Source organism: Erpetoichthys calabaricus, chromosome 5 (genome assembly GCF_900747795.2).
Source record: "Erpetoichthys calabaricus chromosome 5, fErpCal1.3, whole genome shotgun sequence".
In the NCBI taxonomy this organism is placed as follows: Eukaryota; Metazoa; Chordata; class Cladistia; order Polypteriformes; family Polypteridae; genus Erpetoichthys; species Erpetoichthys calabaricus.
Window position 1 is genome coordinate 152,682,067 of NC_041398.2, and position 21,220 is coordinate 152,703,286.

The 21,220-nt window shown below is 37.2% G+C and overlaps 1 protein-coding gene across 1 annotated transcript in view; it reads right to left on the minus strand.

The window, feature by feature from the left end:
- aga (aspartylglucosaminidase) overlaps positions 1–20,768 on the minus strand; it is a 223,773-nt gene extending 203,005 nt beyond the window's left edge. The window contains exon 1 of the mRNA XM_028802138.1: positions 20,512–20,768. Within this exon, the coding sequence (XP_028657971.1) occupies positions 20,512–20,617 (106 nt within the window). The 5' untranslated portion in view covers positions 20,618–20,768. The remainder of the gene's footprint in view (positions 1–20,511) is intronic.
- Positions 20,769–21,220: the final 452 nt, after the last annotated feature.

A 21,220-nucleotide genomic window follows, 5' to 3' on the forward strand; every position in this document is an offset into this window, starting at 1 on the left:
AGGTGTGATACACCACAGTTAGGTTATTTTTTAACAAGGGGGCAATTACTTTTTCACACAGGGCCATGTAGGTTTGGATTTTTTTTCTCCCTAAATAATAAAAACCACCATTTAAAAACTGCATTTTGTGTTTACTTGTGTTATATTTGACTAATGGTTAAATGTGTTTGATGATCAGAAACATTTTGTGTGACAAACATGCAAAAGAATAAGAAATCAGGAAGGGGGCAAATAGTTTTTCACACCACTGTATATATATCTATCTCTCTATATATATATAAAATCCCTATGTGCGTCCAGGTGTCCGTGTGTGGGTGTCTTCTGATGAAGTGCGCATGGGCGGGGCACGGTGCGATGCGCGATATTACTGTCAGAGAAAGTTAGAGGCGGTCTACAGAAATACAAACCAGTATTACTGCGAGAGGAAATTTTTTTTTTTTTTTTTTTTAATATTTTTATTTTATTAATTTTCATTGTAATCATTCCATACAAACAGATCAATTTCTAACCCAACAAATTTGAAAACAAATCAAACCCCACCCCTGAGAAGGAGAGCTTAGCTAAAGGAAAATTTCTTTAAGCTTTTTAATAAGGCAACATTAGACAAAAGAAGGGGAGAAGTAAATATCTATATAAATAAGAGATGGAGAAGGGAGTTAAATGCAATAATAGTTATTTCTCTTATTCTAAAATAATATTGATTAAATCCTGCCATGTTTTGAAAAAATTTTGTACAGATCCTCTAACTGAAAATTTGATTTTTTCCAATTTCAAATAATATAAAACATCGGTTTCCCACTGACTTATAAGAGGAGAATTAGGATTCTTCCAATTTAACAAAATAAGTCTGCGTGCCAAGAGTGTAGTGAATGCAATCACCGTTTGCTTGTCCTTCTCCAATTCCAGTCCATCTGGAAGGACACCAAACACAGCTGTTAATGGGTTAGGAGGGATTGTGATACTAAGGCTGTCTGAGAAGCACTTAAAAATTGTTGTCCAAAATGATGTTAGTTTGGTGCAGGCCCAGAACATGTGACCCAGTGAGGCAGGAGCTTGGTTGCAGCGCTCGCAGGTTGGATCCTGGCCTGGAAACATTTTGGACAGTTTTAAGCGAGACAGATGAGCTCGATATATAATTTTTAGTTGAATAATTCTATGCTTTGTGCATATAGAACTCGAGTGAATTCTCTGCTTTGCTACCTTCCACTCCTTTTCTGATATATTGATTAAGAGATCTTCTTCCCAATGTCCTCTTGGGTCTTTGAAAGGTAGGGACTCTAATAAGATTTTATATATTGCGGAAATAGTGTTTGTTTCCTCGGAATTGAGCAGTATTTTTTCCAGCATTGTGGAGGGTGCAAGGTGGGGGAAATCGGGCAATTTCTGTTTAACAAAATTTCTAATTTGAAGATAGTAAAAGAAATGTGTAGCTGGGAGGTTAAATTTTGAACGTAATTGTTCAAAAGATGTAAATATGTTGTCTATATAAAGATCTCTGAGCATTTTAATCCCAAAACTTTTCCAGGTATTAAAAACTGGATATACTTGCGAAGGTTGAAAGAGGTGGTTCCCTTGCAGAGGTGCCACTGATAAAAGATTTTCCATCTTAAAATGCTTCCTAATTTGGTTCCATATTCTGAGTGAGTAAAGCACAATTGGGTTATTAGTATATTTGCGATAACTTTCATTTATTGGAGAGCAGAGCAGGGAATATAAAGAAGTACTACAGGATTTTACTTCTATTGCAGACCAAGCCTGGGAATGTGCATTTATTTGTGTCCAGGTTTTTATGGCTTGTATGTTTGCTGCCCAGTAATAAAAGTGAAAATTAGGTAAAGCCATGCCACCTTCTGCCTGAGGTCTTTGTAGGGTCGCTCTTCGGATACGTGGGTGTTTTGAGTTCCAAATGAATGAGGTTATTATTGAATCTAATTGTTTAAAAAACGATTTATTGATATATATTGAAATATTTTGAAATAAAAAGAGAAGTTTAGGAAGGATATTCATCTTAACAATGTTAATTCTTCCGGCTAGAGTGAGATGAAGGGTTGACCATCTATGCAAGTCTTGCTTAATTTTTTCCATACAGACGCCAAAATTTTGTTGATAAAGAGCTTTATGTTTACTTGTGATATTTACCCCATTTACTGCGAGAGGAAATTAAAGGTATACAATACAGTGACGCATATTACAGCCACATACAAGCCAGTATTACTGTCAGAGGAGATTAAAGGCATATTACCGACGAGCACGCCTGTATTACCGCCAGAGAAAATTAAAGGTATATTACGGACGTACAAGACGGTATCCTTCAATAAGGGCGCGCACAGGCATCCTTCAATAAGGGCACGCACAAAAAGGGGGTCCTCAAAAGGGCGACCTCAATTGGGCGCAGCGAATAAAGGCGCGTGTAAATAAAGATCTGCACCTTTGTTGCTCTTCACATATTCCAGAGCCATTTGAACTAAATTATCTACGAACGCCTTTATTCGCCGCGCTCAATTGAGGTCGCCCTTTAGAAGCTCGCCTTTTTGTGCGCACCCTTATTGAATAGAGCCGTACAAGACAGTATTACTGTCACAGAAAATTAAAGACACACAATTCAGGGTGGCAGCCCACGAAGAACGGTCAGCTCAGCAAGTAAACATCAACAAAAGAAAGGCTGAAACAAAGAAAAATACGACCAACAAAAAGAATGAGGTCAAAGTCCCTTGCCCATTTAATATAGACTGTTCCTACTAATGTTTATGCACTACTGTTCTATCGCCCGTTATTGAAACGGGCTAAATGACTAGTATATACATATTGTCACACACGTGTGTTTAGGAGACAACTAAAGGGCTTGAATACATGTGATTCCATGCCAGACCAGGGGGTGGCGAAGTGCATTAATATTCCCTCTCGATCTTTTGCAGACCATTCTAGGGAAATCCCGCCCAGCTCTGGGGCAGCCAATGACATCACTTCCGGTTCCGGTATTGATGACATCACTTCCTTTGCTGGCCTTTAAAGCTACCATCTCTTCTCAAGAGAATCAGTTCTGTTTTGGACTCAGTTGAATGAACATGTCTTTGTTTATGAATCAGTTTTGCAGCCGGGAACAATTATACGGGTGGCTGCCCCAAACCTTCTCAACGTCTTATATATAGTCACAAAAATGACCATATTATACAGTGCATCCAGAAAGTATTCACAGCGCATCACTTTTTCCACCTTTTCTTATGTTACAGCCTTATTCCAAAATGGATTAAAATTCATTTTTTTCCTTAGAATTCTGCACACAACATCCCATAATGACAATGTGAAAAAAGTTTACCTTGAGGTTTTTGCAAATTTATTAAAAATAAAAAAAACTGAGAAATCACATATACATAAGTATTCACAGCTTTTGCTCAATACTTTGTCGATGCACCTTTGGCAGCAATTACAGCCTCAAGTCTTGTTGAATATGATGCCACAAGCTTGGCACACCTATCCTTAGCCAGTTTCGCCCATTCCTCTTTGCAGCACCTCTCAAGCTCCATCAGGTTGGATGGGAAGCGTCTGTGCACAGCCATTTTAAGATCTCTCCAGAGATGTTCAATCAGATTCAAGTCTGGGCCACTCAAGGACATTCACAGAGTTGTCCTGAAGACACTCCTTTGATATCTTGGCTGTGTGCTTAGGGTCGTTGTCCTGCTGAAAGATGAACCGTCGCCCCAGTCTGAGGTGAAGTGCGCTCTGGAGCAGGTTTTTCATCCAGGATGTCTCTGTACATTGCTGCAGTCATCTTTCCCTTTATCCTGACTAGTCTCCCAGTTCCTGCCGCTGAAAAACATACCCACAGCATGATGCTGCCACCACCATGCTTCACTATAGGGATGGTGCCAGGTTTCCTCCAAACGTGACGCCTGGCATTCACACCAAAGAGTTCAATCTTTGTCTCATCAGACCAGAGAATTTTCTTTCTCATGGTCTGAGAGTCCTTCATGGTGCCTTTTGGCAAACTCCAGGTGGGCTACCATGTGCCTTTTACTAAGGAGTGGCTTCTGTCTGGCCACTCTACCATACAGGCCTGATTGGTGGATTGCTGCAGAGATGGTTGTCCTTCTGGAAGGTTCTCCTCTCTCCACAGAGGACCTCTGGAGCTCTGACAGAGTGACCATCGTGTTCTTGGTCACCTCCCTGACTAAGGCCCTTCTCCCCTGATCGCTCAGTTTAGATGGCCGGCCAGCTCTAGGAAGAGTCCTGGTGGTTTTGAACTTCTTCCACTTACGGATGATGGAGGCCACTGTGCTCATTGGGACCCTTCAAAGCAGCAGAAATTTTTCTGTACCTTCCCCAGATTTGTGCCTCGAGACAATCCTGTCTCGGAGGTCTACAGACAATTCCTTTGACTTCATGCTTGGTTTGTGCTCTGACATGAACTGTCAACTGTGGGACCTTATATAGACAGGTGTGTGCCTTTCCAAATCATGTTCAGTCAACTGAATTTACCACAGGTGGACTCCAATTAAGCTGCAGAAACATCTCAAGGATGATCAGGGGAAACAGGATGCACCTGAGCTCAATTTTGAGCTTCACGGCAAAGGCTGTGAATACTTATGTACGTGTGCTTTCTCAATTTTTTTTATTTTTAAAAAATTTGCAAAAACCTCAAGTAAACTTTTCTCACATTATCATTATGGGCTGTTGTGTGTAGAATTCTGAGGAAAAAAAATGAATTTAATCTATTTTGGAATAAGGCTGTAACATAATAAAATGTGGAAAAAGTGATGCGCTGTGAACACTTTCTGGATGCACTGTGTATATACATATATATATATATATAATATAATATATATATACACATACACACACACGTACAGTGGAACCTCGGTTCACGAACGTCTCTGTACACGTACAAATCGGGTTACGAACAAAAAGTTCGCCAAACTTTAGCATCTGTTCACGACCACACACTCGGTATACAAACAAGCTAGTCTCCCTTTTGGTTTGTGTGCGCCAATGATTTCCGCACAGCGAGCGAGATAGAGAGAGCGTGAGCGAGCGAGACAGACACACACACACACACGCACGCACACAGGGCTGACATAAGGCCGAGAAGGCAGTTAAAGAATGCACAGGGCTTGTTTTTAAAGAGACTGATTCAAGCATTGTTTTAACCTCATATTTAATGAAGACTTTTTTCTATTGGATTTTAACCTCCACTTCACTTCTGTTTACAGCGATCGGTTCGTAGCGTGCAATGTTGCAATGTTACCTTTCTTGGTTGTTTATTAAATTACAGATTTTTCAAATGTTCATTTTTTTCCCTGTGCTTAAAACTCATTAAAAAAAAAAGTGTTTTTAGCGACCAGTTCGTAGCGCTATAGCGTGAACTCTTGCAATGTTAGTTTTTTCTGTTGTTCAAGGTTTTCTCAGTGTTATCCAATGCTTTTACATTGAGTTTACTATTACGCTGTGCATTCTATGATATAAATAACTATACTTGTGCTTAAAAATCTTTAAAAAAATATATATATATTTACACACAGTTTGTATGGTCTGGAACAGATTAATTGTATTTACATACAATCCTATGCGGGAAACTACTTTGGGTCATGACCAAATCAGGTTACGACCAGAGTTTTGGAACGAATTACGGTCATGACCCAAGGTTCCACTGTAATATGTATATACACACACAGTTAGGTCCATAAATATTTGGACAGAGACAACTTTTTTCTAATTTTGGTTCTGTACATCACCACAATGAATTTTAAATGAAATAACTCAGATGCAGTTGAAGTGCAGACTTTCAGCTTTAATTCAGTGTGGTGAACAAAATGATTGCATAACAATGTGAGGCAACTAAAGCATTTTTTAACACAATCCCTTCATTTCAGAGGCTCAAAAGTAATTGGACAAATAAAATAACTGGAAATAAAATGTTCATTTCTAATACTTGGTTGAAAACCCTTTGCTGGCAATAACAGCCTGAAGTCTTGACTCATGGACATCACCAGATGCTGGGTTTCCTCCTTTTTAATGCTCTGCCAGGCCTTTACTTCAGCAGCTTTCAGTTGCTGTTTGTTTGTGGACCTTTCTGTCCAAAGCTTAGTCTTCAACAAGTGAAATGCATGCTCAATTGGGTTAAGTCCGGTGACTGACTTGGCTATTCAAGAATTTTCCACTTCTTTGCTTTAATTGTTCACCTTGGGTGGCTGTTGTGAAGGGGTTTCTCTTCATCATGGAAATGATTCTGTGATCATCCACCACTGTTGTCTTCCGTGGACGTCCAGGTCTTTTTTGCGTTGCTGAGCTCACCAGTGCTTGTTTTCTTTCTCAGGATGTACCAAACTGTAGATTTTGCCACTCGTAATATTGTAGCAATTTCTCGGATGGGTTTTTTCTGCTTTCGCAGCTTAAGGATGGCTTCTTTCACCTACATGGAGAGCTCCTTTGACCGCATGTTGTCTGTTCACAGCAAAATCTTCCACATGCAAGCACCACACCTCAAATTAACTCCAGGCCTTTTATCTGCTTAATTGATAATGACATAACAACGGACTTGCCCACACCTGCCCATGAAATAGCCTTTGAGTCAATTGTCCAATTACTTTTAAGCACCTGAAATGAAGGGATTGTGTTAAAAAAATGCTTTAGATTGCCTCACATTTTTATGCAATCGTTTTGTTCACCCCCACTGAATTAAAGCTGAAAGTCTGCACTTCAACTGCATCTGAGTTGTTTCATTTAAAATTCATTGTGGTAATGTACAGAACCAAAATTAGAAAAAAAGTTGTCCCTGTCCAAATATTTATGGACCTAACTATATAAACACACACACACGTATATACATATATGGAAGAGAAGGTCTGTGATACAGTTTGCATATTTGCAGCTGGAGATCCACAAAGGGAGATAAAATGAATCACATATCAAAGCAGTTTTTATTCCTGAGCTCAGGGGTTGAAAGCTCAGGAATAAAAACTACTTTATGATACGCGATTCATTTTTTCTCCCTTTGTGGATCTCCAGCTGCAAATATTATATATATATATATATATATATATATATATATATATATATATATATATGGTTGAAATAGTTTACTGTCAAATAAATGCAAAGAGTACACGACATGTGTTTCGCCCTCATTCTGGGCTCATCAGGTGTACACACTCGACTGCACTCCTTCTCGGGAATCGAACCTCGGACGTCAGCGCCAGAGGCGATGCCCCTAACGTTGCGCCACGGCATGTGGTTCGTTTATTTCACAGCATGTAGATCGGGGTAATTACATTCACGGCATTCGTAGTCTGTGTCACAATCTGATTGTATGGGTGGTTACCTACCAGGTAACGCTTGTGGTTGGCCAGCAATCTGCTAACATCCGCCACGGTGCCCTCAGTTTGTGAGGAGCAGATCATAGAATGGTTGAAATAGTTTACTGTCAAATAAATGCAAAGAGTACACGACACGTGTTTCGCCTCATTCTGGGCTCATCAGGTGTACACACTCCACTGCACTCCCTCTCGGGAATCAAACCTCGGATGTCAGCGCCAGAGGCGATGCCCCTAACGTTGCGCCACGGGCGTGTGGTTCGTTTATTTGACAGCATGTAGATCGGGGTAATTACATTCACGGCATTCGTATGATGAGCCCAGAATGAGGGCGAAACACGTGTTGTTGTACTATTTGCATTTATTTGACAGTAAACTATTTCAACCATTCTATGATCTGCTCCTCACAAACTGAGGGCACCGTGGCGGGATGTTAGCAGATTGCTGGCCAATCACAAGCGTTACTAGGTAGGTAACCACCCATACAATCAGATTGTGACACAGACTACGAATGGCGTGAATATATATATATATGAGTCACACACGCATACTTGGGAGGCAGGTTAAGGGCTTAACTGGGAGTAAGACACAGAGGCCAGGGTTATTGAACGGTGCTAATGCCTTTTCTCCTTCCTCCACAGACCAGGGGCCTCATGTATAAACGGAGCGTACGCACAAAAATGTTGAGTAAGAACATTTCCATGTTTAAATCGCAATATATAAAACCTAAATTTGCCGTAAAGCCATGCACATTTCCACAGCAGCTCATACCCTGGCATACGTAAGTTCTGCGCTCGGTTTTGCAGACTGGCGGCACCCAGCGTCAAAGCAGTGCTACTGTTCCTGTGTGGTTACCCTTTCTTTTTTAGATCCACATCCCTGAAGCGGCTTTATAAATACACTGAAATTAACCGCACATTGTTTATTAGTTTAATGCATCTGATTGTAATTAACTTGTAACAATATAATGGTCCACAGAATGGTCAAACTATTCTAAATACAACAGCTGCTTTAGAGTGGTTACTCTCACTGCACCTCCTTCTTTCAGCTGCTCCTGTTAGGGGTTGCCACAGCAGATCATCTTTTTCCATATTACTCTAACTGCACCACTCAGAGTATTTATATCACTGTATCCGAGTGGGGAATCACAGCTGTACAGCAGCTGATCAGAAAAAGAATTATCGGTATACAGCATCTAGCATATGCTGCCTCAGCCATGCTGTCTATTGAACTGCTCTCATACGGCAATCGCTTCAGAGCCTTTCCTGTACTGACCTCGTGGTTCAGAAACAGTTTCATCCCAAGAACTATAAATGCACTCAATCAGTCCATCAATTGCTCCTTGTAGAACTGTTTGTACCTGTAAGTACAAGTACCTCACTGTAAACTTGCAATACAGTTATAATATTGCACAACCTGAGCCACTTTATTAAGCGCATATTTACATATGATGGCGATATCATTTTTAAGATGAAATGCAGCAAAGTATGTTTATTACATTATTTAAATTATGTTAACATCTTATCTGTATAATCTATATTGTTAATAATTAAACATGTGAGAACACGGTGCCGCAGCACTAGAGGCGCGCTGGCGCTCTGTTCACAGATTGTTCCTGCCTTGCACTGTATTCTTGCTGGTGCTGGAAGGATAGATGGATAGAATAAATAAACACGTACTATAAAGATATTTCAATGTTCCTTAAAAGTTTTGAAGAATCGGTGTTCTAAGCTTACAGATGGCTTAACGTCTATTACAGTGCTGATTGTGTGGCGATTGGGTATTTGGAGAAAGAAAAGTAAGGACAGGAATTGGGGGTTAGTACTGCTACAATAAAGTATTTCATCGAAGGTCGCACATGGTGCAGCAAGCATCTTGCATGAGACATAAACAATTACTGCTCCACCGTGTTCCCATGTTTAATAACATGCTTTAACTCCTATCATCATGAAAATGATCACATATATATCTCAGTATTTTAATTATTCAGAAAGCTGTAATATTAGGACTTTTCTCTGTACTCTAATAAGCCTCCATATGACACTCGGACAGTGGGCTACGGCGACTCTGATATCTGACAACTTCTCTTTTATTTTGAGCACTATGTGACTTTGAACTTGAGCTTTTGAGTTTCTGTCACTCGATCAACTTCCTTTGGTTGTGTATACCACTGTTTAAACCAACAAATAGTACGTTTCTCCTTGCCTCCACTTGGTTATTGCTGAAATTCTTCTATTTTCCCCTGTGCCTTTGCCATTGTCTTTTCACAGATTGCTGAACTTAAGGGCTATTTATATTGATTTGTATATTCAAAGAGGTGTAATTCTGGGAGGAGTCGGGGTGGGGACAGCTGGAGCGTGCATGTGCGTTACTTTTCACGCGGACCAGGATTTATTTAGCAGAAGAACATGGAAGCTGGTGTACGCACAGATTTATGCATCTGAATTTTTTTGTGCTTACGCACATTTCCACTTTTGTCCATATGCCATGTTTTAGTGTGAATTCTATGCACAACATTATGCATTAGGCCCCTGATGATGTCTGTAAATCACAGGCTTCAAAAAGTCATTGCATGCAAGGAATATACAACAAAGTACTAAACATGGTTGCTTCAATATAATGACCTTTTCTATGTCTCAAACATTAAGGCACCCTAAAATGTTATTTCTACATGGTGTGACTGAAATGTATGCAAATACCCTTAAATTTAAGACTGCAATGTGCACTTTAATCATGTTTGAATTTATTGATTTGCCATTTTAAACAATGCGGCAGAGGGGTTAAATCAAGAATAAATATGTCTTTGTCCCAAACATTACAGAGGGCACTGTAAAATACAGTGTTAGCTTTAGTAAAACAGAGAGGAATAAAGTCTTTATAACAGGTGTTATGAGAATATTATTTTTGAAAGGGCAGTATGAATTGCCACTGACTTGACTCATGTTTGCCGGGTTAGATAGATAGATACTTTATTAATCCCAAGGGGAAATTCACATACTCCACCAGCAGCATACTGATAAAGACAATATTAAAATTAAAGAGTGATAACAATGCAGGCATACAGACAGACAATATCTTTGTATAACGTTAACGTTTACCCCCCCGGGTGGAATTGAAGAGTCAGATTGAGGAGATCTTTCCTCCCCCACACTATCTGTCAGTGGAGCAGGACAGTGACAGCAGTCTGTCGCTGAAGCTGCTCCTCTGTCTGGAGATGATACTGTTTAGTGGATGCAGTGGATTCTCCATGACTGGCAGGAGCCTGCTCAGTGCCCGTCGCTTTGCCACAGATGTCAAACTGTCCAGCTCCACGCCTACAATAGAGCCTGCCTTCCTCACCAGTTTGTCCAGGCGTGAGGCATCCCTCTTCTTTATGCTACCTCCCCAGCACACCCCCACGTAGAAGAGGGCGCTCGCCACAACCGTCTGGTAGAACATCTGCAGCATCTTATTGCAGATGTTGAAGGACGCCAGCCTTCTAAGGAAGTATAGTCGGCTCTGTCCTTTCTTACACAGAGCATCAGTATTGGCAGTCCAGTCCAATTTATCATCCAGCTGCACTCCCAGGTATTTATAGGTCTGCACCCTCTGCACACAGTCACCTCTGATGATCACGGGGTCCATGAGGGGCCTGGGCCCTCCTAAAATCCACCACCAGCTCCTTGGTTTTGCTGGTGTTCAGTTGTAGGTGGCTTGAGTCGCACCATTTAACAAAGTCCTTGATTAGGTTCCTGTACTCCTCCTCCTGCCCACTCCTGATGCAGCCCACAACAGCAGTGTCGTCAGCAAACCTTTGTACGTGGCAGGACTCTGAGTTGTATTGGAAGTCCGATGTATATAGGCTGAACAGGACAGGAGAAAGTACAGTCCCCTGTGGCACTCCTGTGTTGCTGACCACAAAGTCAGACCTGCAGTTCCCGAGAGGTACATATCGAGGTCTGTCTTTAAGATAGTCCACGATCCATGCTACCAGGTATGAATCTTCTCCCATCTAAAGAATAACTAAGAATAAAATACTCAAAAAAATGATTCAATGAAAGTTTATTTACCTTGTCTTAAATAACATTATTGTTTTAAATAATATTTTCAAATGAGATCACATTTAACAAAACATTCTTCTATGATTTTGCAATTTTTTAGTATATTCTGGTTATCTTTTAAAGGAGTACAAAAGTTTAATCATGTAGCTATATTATTCTTAGAAAAAAATATGTTCTGTCTGTATTTTATACAGGTGACAGTATACAACTTGAACAATTAGGTGAACAGACCAGTTTGAAATTTTATGCTTTAGACCCACATTGTGCAAATGACAGCAGTCTGATGTTCAGCCTGTCTCACGCTTTTGATATTTTCTGGTGTCGTTTCAGTTCTTAATGTTCCAACAAACATGTCCTTCACACTACTTGAAAATTGAAATGTATCGAACCACTTTAAAATAAAGTGACAAGTTGGAATGCGTCCTCCTCAAGGCATGTTAAATTTAATGCAAAATCTTCTTTGCACGTTGGTTACTGATTTGGATTAAATGTATGCTGTGATAATGAACATGACATGTGGCAATGACCAGTTTTCCGTGGCCGCTTAAACTGCATTTAGCATTCAACACTGGCACAACACTGTATATACCGCTACCCTATTGACCCAACCCTAAAACACCATGAAAATTGTCAAATTCCTGTGCATTTGAAACTAGTGCCGCAGTTCCTTTACCTTGTGCACATATACTTCCTTTGTCAATTTTGTGTCTTCTCAGATTGACTGTTACATTCCAAGTGTGCAGTGGTGTTAGGGGAATATTAATTACACGTTCACACGACAGATATGAAATGTTCATTATACTAGAATGAAGAAAATATCTATATTTAGACTTGTAATGCTCATTATCCTGTTATGTTGTAATGTGCTAAAAAGTAGTGTTTATAATGTTAAACATACAAGACCTGAGAGAATATGTAAGAGAAAGCAAGATTGTTAATTGTTTTGATTTGGCCCTTAGCAGCTGCACATGTTGCAGCTCTTTTAGAAACCAAAATCAGCCTCCATCCAGTCTTTTTACTCCTGAGAAGGGTTTTATCCACCTTAAAAAATATGCTTTGTTACAACAGGCTAAGTCACAGAGCGCATACAACTGCAGTAAAGGAGAAGGTGTTAGGGGAAGAAGCCAAAGATGGCAAATCCTTACCACATAAAATAATCCTTGCTAGTCCAGGGGTGGTTTAACCAAAATGAAGAAAGAAGATCCTTGAGTTGATAAAATTAATTAGATTGCAGAGAAGAGGGAGTGGACTGCATTTGAATTGCAGCAAATAGTATATGGATGCCCAACAACAAAAGGTCAGTATTTTCAGTTTTTCTACCATTTACTTTGTCATTTATTTATTTCATTTACGCTATCATGTGGAAAAAAAACAAATAAAACGAAATGATTATAGGACTAGATAGTGTTTTGTTAACTCTGTTAAAATCTGTTATTTCAGTAGAAGGTACAACAAATGGGCAGTATTATCATTTACTTAGTTGTTTATTTTCTTAATTTAAGCTGTTAGCATAATTAATGAAAAAGAACAATGTGATTACTGGATTAAATATTGCTTTCTCTGACTGTTTAAATCTGTTATTTCAATGGAAGGCTAATGAAAATTTTATTTTTAATTTTGTTAGTATTTACTTTGCTGTTTTTATTTATTTGATTTTTGCCATTATAAATTAAAGGAAAAGAACAGACAGTACTTTTAGCTACTGGTCCGGATTACTGTTTTTGTGCGTGCTACTGGTCCGGATTACTGTTTTTGTGCGTTACGTTTAAATCTGGATAAATTTTGTTGTCCAATGAACAGTTTAAATCATGTGATATATCACATGTGCCACCTATTTTTCCCCTACAGAGACATGTTAGCATTTCTGTAAACAATGAACATCATTTTTGAATTTTCAATATCTTTGTTCAATAGAGTACCTGATTTTATTTAATCTGTGCAAAGGAGTGGAATGTATAGTTGATATGAAAGAATAATGGGAGTGACTTTGTCATGTTATGTTATTCTCAAACCTGCTTAATCCAGTTTACATTGATAGGAGCCAGAACTTCTCCCTACAGTGGTGTGTACAAGGCAGAAAAAATACACTTAATTACTCATGAAAGAAAATAACTAAAAAGCTTGTCTCATTAAATCAAATAATGAAAATGTGTTATGTTTTTCAACAATTGCTGTGACAAAGAAGTATGACTAAACAGCAGTCTGTCTAAAACTCCTTCATATTCTTCTGTTACATAGTCACAGTCATAGTCAGTTTTTCAATGTGGACTACATTACTATAAAAATACACTATCATTGTCTCTTCTAATTAGTATTGATGTACAATACAGGCAATGTGTTTCAGCATCTTTCTAGCCATATGTCAGCAGCTTCACCAGCCAACCAGTTAGCTCACCAGAAGCCCCAACTGCCAGTTTGCCTGCAGCCTGACTTGACCAGCCAGTCAGGACCCCCACAGTGCAAACAGCGTACAGCCACCTTCAAATGTGAATACTGCAATTTGCCATTGGAAAAAAAATCTTGCAAAACCACATCAGAAGGCAACATGCAAACAAGGCTGTGATAATGTCAAAGGAAAGGTACCTCAGCTGTCAGTGTATGGATCCGAAATGAGTTGTGTTTGCTGTAGAGAAATCATTTTATGGTCCATCAACTCTTGTACATGTATGAACTCAATAAATGCACCTTAAATGATGATTTTGCCAAAAGAATTCTGTCTTTTCAATGCGAGTACATCTAATAATTGTATTTTTGTCCTTGAGCAAGTAACAGCAAAGTAGTGTAGCTCTTAAAGTAGATGTGTTTTACATTATAGTCCAAAACCATTGTTGTGGGGTTCAGTACAAGGAGGCTTTGTTAAAGATACAACAAAAGGCAAATAAAGATGATGTGCCCTTGTCAGTTATGCTAACTCTGAGTGCATCACAGACAAAATTGCATATTTCTATATTTGAACCAAAGATGGCTTATCATAGCAGACTTAGGAGAGTCACGGTGGCCCATGACACCAAAAGAAATAACATGGCATTGTCAATGCATATCAGGTCATCGATCTTGCATACACAAGGCTATAGGTAAAAGGCATCTCTTTCAAACAAAGTGGGAACTTTTAACAAGGTGAAAAGCACATAGGAAGATAGTCCATTTAGCATAACATTTTACAGATGCTGAATCCTTGACATAGGGAAGAGTTTCCTTCTTGATTCACTCAATGGTACTGGCTTCACCGATGCATGTTAAGGTTTTTATGTGAGAAAGTTAAACACATGGTGGATGGGTTTTTCAGTTATAAGCATGTGTTCTTAACAGGTTTTCAACTTTAAACGGTTTCATTTTAGTTGAACTTTTTTACAAGGATATGCTTTTAATTTTAAAAATTCCAACTTTCTCAGTCCACTTCATCACTTTCATTTTATCTACATGGACTACTAAAGGATGGAACTGTTCTGTGTTACTTTTATATCATTGTTGTTACTTGTTCTGATTTAATTCATTGTGAAAAGTTCTGGGGAAATAGAAGTGAAATAAAAGTTAAAAATTTACACTGCAGTAAACTTTTTTCAGAATTTTAATGTTTTTATTTCATAGATGTACATGCAAAAAGAAGAACTACCACATTCCATAAGCATACACTATTATGACGTTTATCATTAATGTGCAAGCTACTGTATCAGGTGATAACATCTTAATTGGGGTTAGGTATTCAAAATGATTTTTTCTTATGTGTGTGACCAATAAATGAAAGGTCAGAGAAAGCATTCGTGATGCTCAGCAACAATAGAAACAAGCCTGCTCTGTGCTAATGGATTTCATTTCCAAGAACCCTGACCTACTAAAACTCCTTGAAATTAGTATATAATATATAGGTAAAGCAGTATATTGAGAGTGATTAAAAATAAAGGCATCTGTGTTTACTTTCTTTTACATTATATTAAAAGGAGGTAAAATTAAATACTGATACAGATGTGATAATGTTTAGCATTCTTCCATCAAATAATACTGATTTGCAGGCAATAATTACTGGCAAATTAAAGTCTACCTGGGAAAAGACAATGGAAAATGCTGTCATTAATTCTGAAGGTGAGGAGCAGTTTGATGAAGTCTTTTCCTTCTTGTCTGCATTGTGAAATCCACAATCAACTGCCTGATGAGATTGCCTTTATTTTTGATGTGATTCTGCCAGAGGAAATTTTAACTTTACTTACTTATTGAACAAATTAATTTCACCATCATGTCAGAATATCATACTGAATACAAGTGATAAATGTAAACTTTCTTTTCACTAATCTTTAAGTCATGTAGAATCTTGTAAATAACTGTACATTTTTAGCTGTGCAGCATGGCCTCGTGACATTGATGTGTGAATGCCAAGGTTACAAATGGCTAACCTGTTGTATAATCACTCTTAATGCCTCAGACAACAATCCATATGCTTGCAGGGGTCCACTACTTGTCTCTTGAATCAGCAAAGGAGTTGTACCCCAATATGACTAGAAGTAATAATGAGGCTAAACAATAACATTCAAATATATTGTACTTCTGTAAATATACAGTTGTAATAGTATCTTCTCTTGACAGATGGAGGATCGCAGGAATCGTGGGAAAGAGGGGTTCTTTCAACGGATTGGCTGGCCCAGCACTATTTCAGCCATGGAATGGCCAAATGGGGGAGGCAGCTTGACGGATGAAGTCTCCAGGACTCTAAAAATATCCAAATCTTATTATGTGATATCATCTACTGTTAAATTCTGCTCCGTACTTCTAAAATTTTTATTATTTTTTTTTTTAAATTCTAAAAATTTTTTTATTTTATACTGTATTGAGGATTTGTTCTGTTCTGTGTATTGTATTGTATTGTATGGCCCCCTTCTTTTGACACCCCCTGCACACCCAACCTACCTGGAAAGGGGTCTCTCTTTGAACTGCCTTTCCCAGGGTTTCTTCCATTTTTCCCTACAAAGGTTTTTTTTGGGAGTTTATCCTTGTCATCTTAGAGAGTCAAGGCTGGGGGGCTGTCAAGAGGCAGGGCCTGTTAAAGCCCATTGCAGCACTTCCTGTGTGGTTTTGGGCTATACGAAAATAAACTGTATTGTATTGTCTTGACAGTGAGAAAGAACTTTTGACCTGCAGAATGCCAGCAGTATGAGGAATGAGGCCAAGGAAAAACTGTCATCTTCAACGCAACATTGAAATATAATTCACTTTTGAAAACAATTGCAAAAGTTAGAAAACAAGCAATAAACTGTATTCCTATTTATGCCATGCTGTATGTAAACCAGTTTTGTGCAATACATCGGTTTCTTTCTTGTCTGAGGGTTCTGATTTTATGCAATTGATCCAGATGGATCAGAATTGTACACATACATGAATTACTGTGAAAAATCACATATAAGATGAAGCAGGGATGATTTTAATTATTTGGAGGGTGAAGATACATGACCCAAATGGCTCTAATATGAAAGCAAATGAAGATAAATGATTTCACTAAAAGATGACGCTTTATTTGATGACATGAGGAAACCAATGTTGGTTTAATACTAGAATAAAGATAAAACTAATTGCTTTACAATCAATGTACAGTATATAAGACTTACTTCAATATATAAAATAATTAGGTAAAATACACAAAAGTGTCAACCAATTCTACCAGTGCACAGAGTATGCTGCAGTTTTAATGGAAAATGAATTACCACATCATTTGGAAACAATCAACCCAAGAACATCATAAATCACAATCAGTCTAATGCCTTTACATTAGTCACACCAAATTACATGGTTTCTTAACTTTTGGCTACAGCCACAACATTAATACACAATAATACAGGAATGTGTCTTTAAAACAGTTAATGCATTACAATCTAAACCGTCACATATAGAAAACAGTGCATCAAAGCACCATACCTTATGTTAAATAAAGTAACATTAATAAGGAGTTACCTTGGTTCAAAGCCCACTAACTATAATTATATAGTGATACATTAACAGTACAAGTAGATTTCTGTAGAAGAAGGCAGAAAGAATTTGAAAAATTATATTACAACTTAATTGACGCATGAGCAACGGCCGATTTCATATGGCTATTCTGGAACTTATGCAGCATTTTATGAACTGATTATTTTGAGAGGAAAACAAAGAAATTCTTTGGCAGATCGAGTAAAGACCCTTGTTGTGGGAAGCAAGATTGTATTGAGCGAGTATCTCTGACCATACCCCTACATTTAACCATGCAAACAAGGAAAATACTACACGAGCAGGACTGAAAGCCTAACCCTGTCCTTGTCTGTCCATAAGCTCCAAGAGCTCCATCTCCACTCCATCCTGCAGCATGGGCTACTTGCAGTAAAGTGTACTATAAACAGAGGGTGCTATTGTCATTCATCACAGAATGCTTAATTTTTATTACACAGTCATGTGCCGACCCATCACAAACAATTCCGGGACCTAAAGTTTCAGAAATACTGCTGAAACTAGTAGTTGGGGGAAAACGTGAGGGCAAAGGAAATGTAAACAGTAATACCACGGGCAATGCATTGAATGGATCCGCCTCAGTCAATTTATCAGACTTTTTAAAGGTTTCAAAATGTATTGGCTAGTTGGGTGTCCACTATTTTTAGTATAGTGGCCACGGCCACCCTTTGTCACCCTTATACCCCTTGTGGTGAAGCTTCCAATCCAGTTGGGCTAACTGCAAACTTTTACAAAGCTTTACGGGAAGAAGTAAAGAATCTACTATTTTAAACATTAGTGGAATGCAGAAAACAGGGAGAACCAACAACTTTTTTGAAGCATTAATTAATCATTTTAATTACCAAACCAAGAAAACATAAGAAAATTCTTGGCAATTTGCAATAAATAACCATACCCAATTTTGACTATACATTTTTTACTAATGCTCTGGCATTCAGATTAAAACAGGCTTGTCCAATGATACTAATGAAAGACAATCTGGCTTCCTAAAAGGGAGATCTATCCATAACAAGATCAGTTGTTCTAGATTTAATTAAATACAGTAATACAAATGATGATGGATTTATTTTTAGGTGTTTGTGTAAAATGTAATAGACCCTTAATTTAATTTGCAAACTTTTATTTTTAGGCTTTAGCAAAAAAAACAACAAAAAACACATGCTGTATAAAAATATTAATTGCTCTGTATCATTGCCTAAAGGTACATGTCCTAGATTTAATACTGAATGCAGAAGATTTTCATTAAAGTTGTGTAAGCCATCCACTTTCACTCGTTGCAGCACTGTAAATGTTGTCTGTTCTTATGAATTATATTATAAATAAACAAGGTCTGAATATCATGGGTTACCCAGTAATTTTCAATTCCCAGATGACACAAAGTTTTCTTAATAAAAAGGCAAATTCCTGCAGCTCTATAAACTATCAAAACCTTTTAGAAAGTTTCTAGGTTACATCAAAATTTAAAAAAAGTGAAATCATGGCTATTGAGGAGTGTAAACTATCAAGATTACACAACATATCAGTTCAAATAGAGGCTAAATATTTAGGTCTTGTAAAAATCTAATTTTCTGATGTATGTGAAGTGATAAATATTCCAAGTAACCAAAGAAAATTAAGTTAATGTTAGATTCATGGCTTAAGAAGAATATTAAAATTTTTGGTAGAGTGTTGCTTGCCAGAATTGAATGCCTAGAATATTTGCACTAATTTATCCTGCTACTATGTTCCCCAAAGTCATTAAAAACATTGATTGGTTGAATTGTAACATAATTAGGAGAAAAAAAAATGTCATTGTATAAGAAAACTAACCATCTTGAAATCTTACAAGAAAGGTGGTTTATACTTTATTCATTTTGATTTCATGAATGGTACGTGAAAACTAAAATGGTTGCAGTTTCTTGTTTTTATAATCAGTGTAATTGTGTAATTGGTATGATATTTATTTTAAAATTGTGATTTTGAATTGTACAAGTTGTCTTTTAAACTATCAAACTTTCACCAGTAAGTTCTGTTTTACTGGAAATTTCTTTACAAATATAATTTAACCCCCACAATGTGCCAGTATGGACCAATAAGTATATTTTCATTAAAAGGAAATTCTATTTTTTTTTTTACAAAAATGATGAGTTGCGGGTATCTGGGCTTTAACTCTCATCTTGAGTTTTTATAGGGATTTCATGGAATAAGAAGAGTTTTGCAGAAAGTTCAATTTAGACTGTTCAGTAAAAGAATACAAAATGGTTTTGAAAGCAGTTCATTAGGAAATGGAGTATATTAAATATTTTATCAGTGTCTTTTTTAAAGTCACTATTAAATATCAACTTCAAAGGAAGAAACTGTAACAATAAAATTATTAGGATAACCCTGAATAATAAACTATGTCCATAAAAGAGTAAAGGAGGTTATGTTCAAAGATTATACAAAAATGTTGCTAAATAATAATAATTCATTACATTTATATAGCGCTTTTCTCAGTACTCAAAAAAGCAAAAAGAAGTACAGTTTAAGACTGTGAATGTTAAATATACCCTTCTAATGACGTTTTAAAGTTTCAATTTAGACAATAATAGTTTTTATTGTAATTACATAAAAACTATAAATCATATATTCTTCAACTGTAAAGAACAAGAACGTTTATAAATATATTCCTCTACTCCATTACAATCAGAAAATATTAAACATGATATGTTTATCAAGGACAGGACAGTTAATTTTTTTTAAATCAACAATGTTTTATTTTAGCTATATACTTTATAAACAAATGTAGATTTCTAAAGTCTCCTCCAACCATCATTTTTTTAAGAATTAGTATTCTTTGATTCTGTAAAAACTGTGCCATTTAATTCTACCCTGATATTATCCGATTTGCAGAATTTAAGCCTTTTTCTTTTTTGATACATACTGTATTATTTCAATATATAATGTAATTAATTTTCTTAAAACTAGGCAGATGTAAATTGTTAATATACTCTTTTCAATATAATGATACTCCTTTGATATTTGTACTTCTAAAAAAATTTAAATAAAGTTTGTTCAGGTCATCCTCAGCACCTATAACCAGGAAGAAAATAAAGTACATTCTGTAACCATAGCACTGAACAAAACAACTATGCATCATTTTTCTATGATTCTTTTTATACCATTTACGAATAAATGAGACAAACGGAACACCAACACAAAACTGAAACATCGTTTACCTTTGTCGGTTGCTTTTCTGAAGGCCCATGTATTAATTACGAGAGGAAGAGCTGATAAAGTGCCCGATGACACAAGTAAAAAACAAATGTTCACTACCCAAGACATTGTATAGTTGGAACTTGATGCGAAGGAATTTTCAAAAGTCGCCAAACAACAAATTTCTTAAAGCCACAACTACTTCTTCTTCAGTTCACGTATTAGAGAAGTTACAAAATAAACAAAGCGAAAAATTAGGAGAATCATGTGACCATTCGTATTGTCAATTAGGAGAATCATGTGACCATTCGTATTGTCACATGATGTACAACTTCCGTATTACGTGAGTAGCATCCACTAGCAGGCATAGACATATGTAGGGTGGTCCAGATCTAACTATGCAACTTTTAATGCAATGCAATAATTGCAAAATTAGATCTGGACCAGTATAGATAGACGCCGCATTCAATGTGTTGCCCAGTCGACACGATACGTCAGCGCGTCCGCCATATTGCGAGTGGCAAAAGTGCCATTGAAACTAATACAGGTAAACGTGGAAACCGGGTTTTCTGATGAAAAAACAATAACGTTTAAAACAGTATCGTTTACATACAACATATTTTGGCGAATAGTTAAAATGCAATTATTTTTATCCATTTATACACTAATAATGACAATTATTATATAATAATAATAATTATTATTATTAAATAATTCCTCCCATATAAGTAA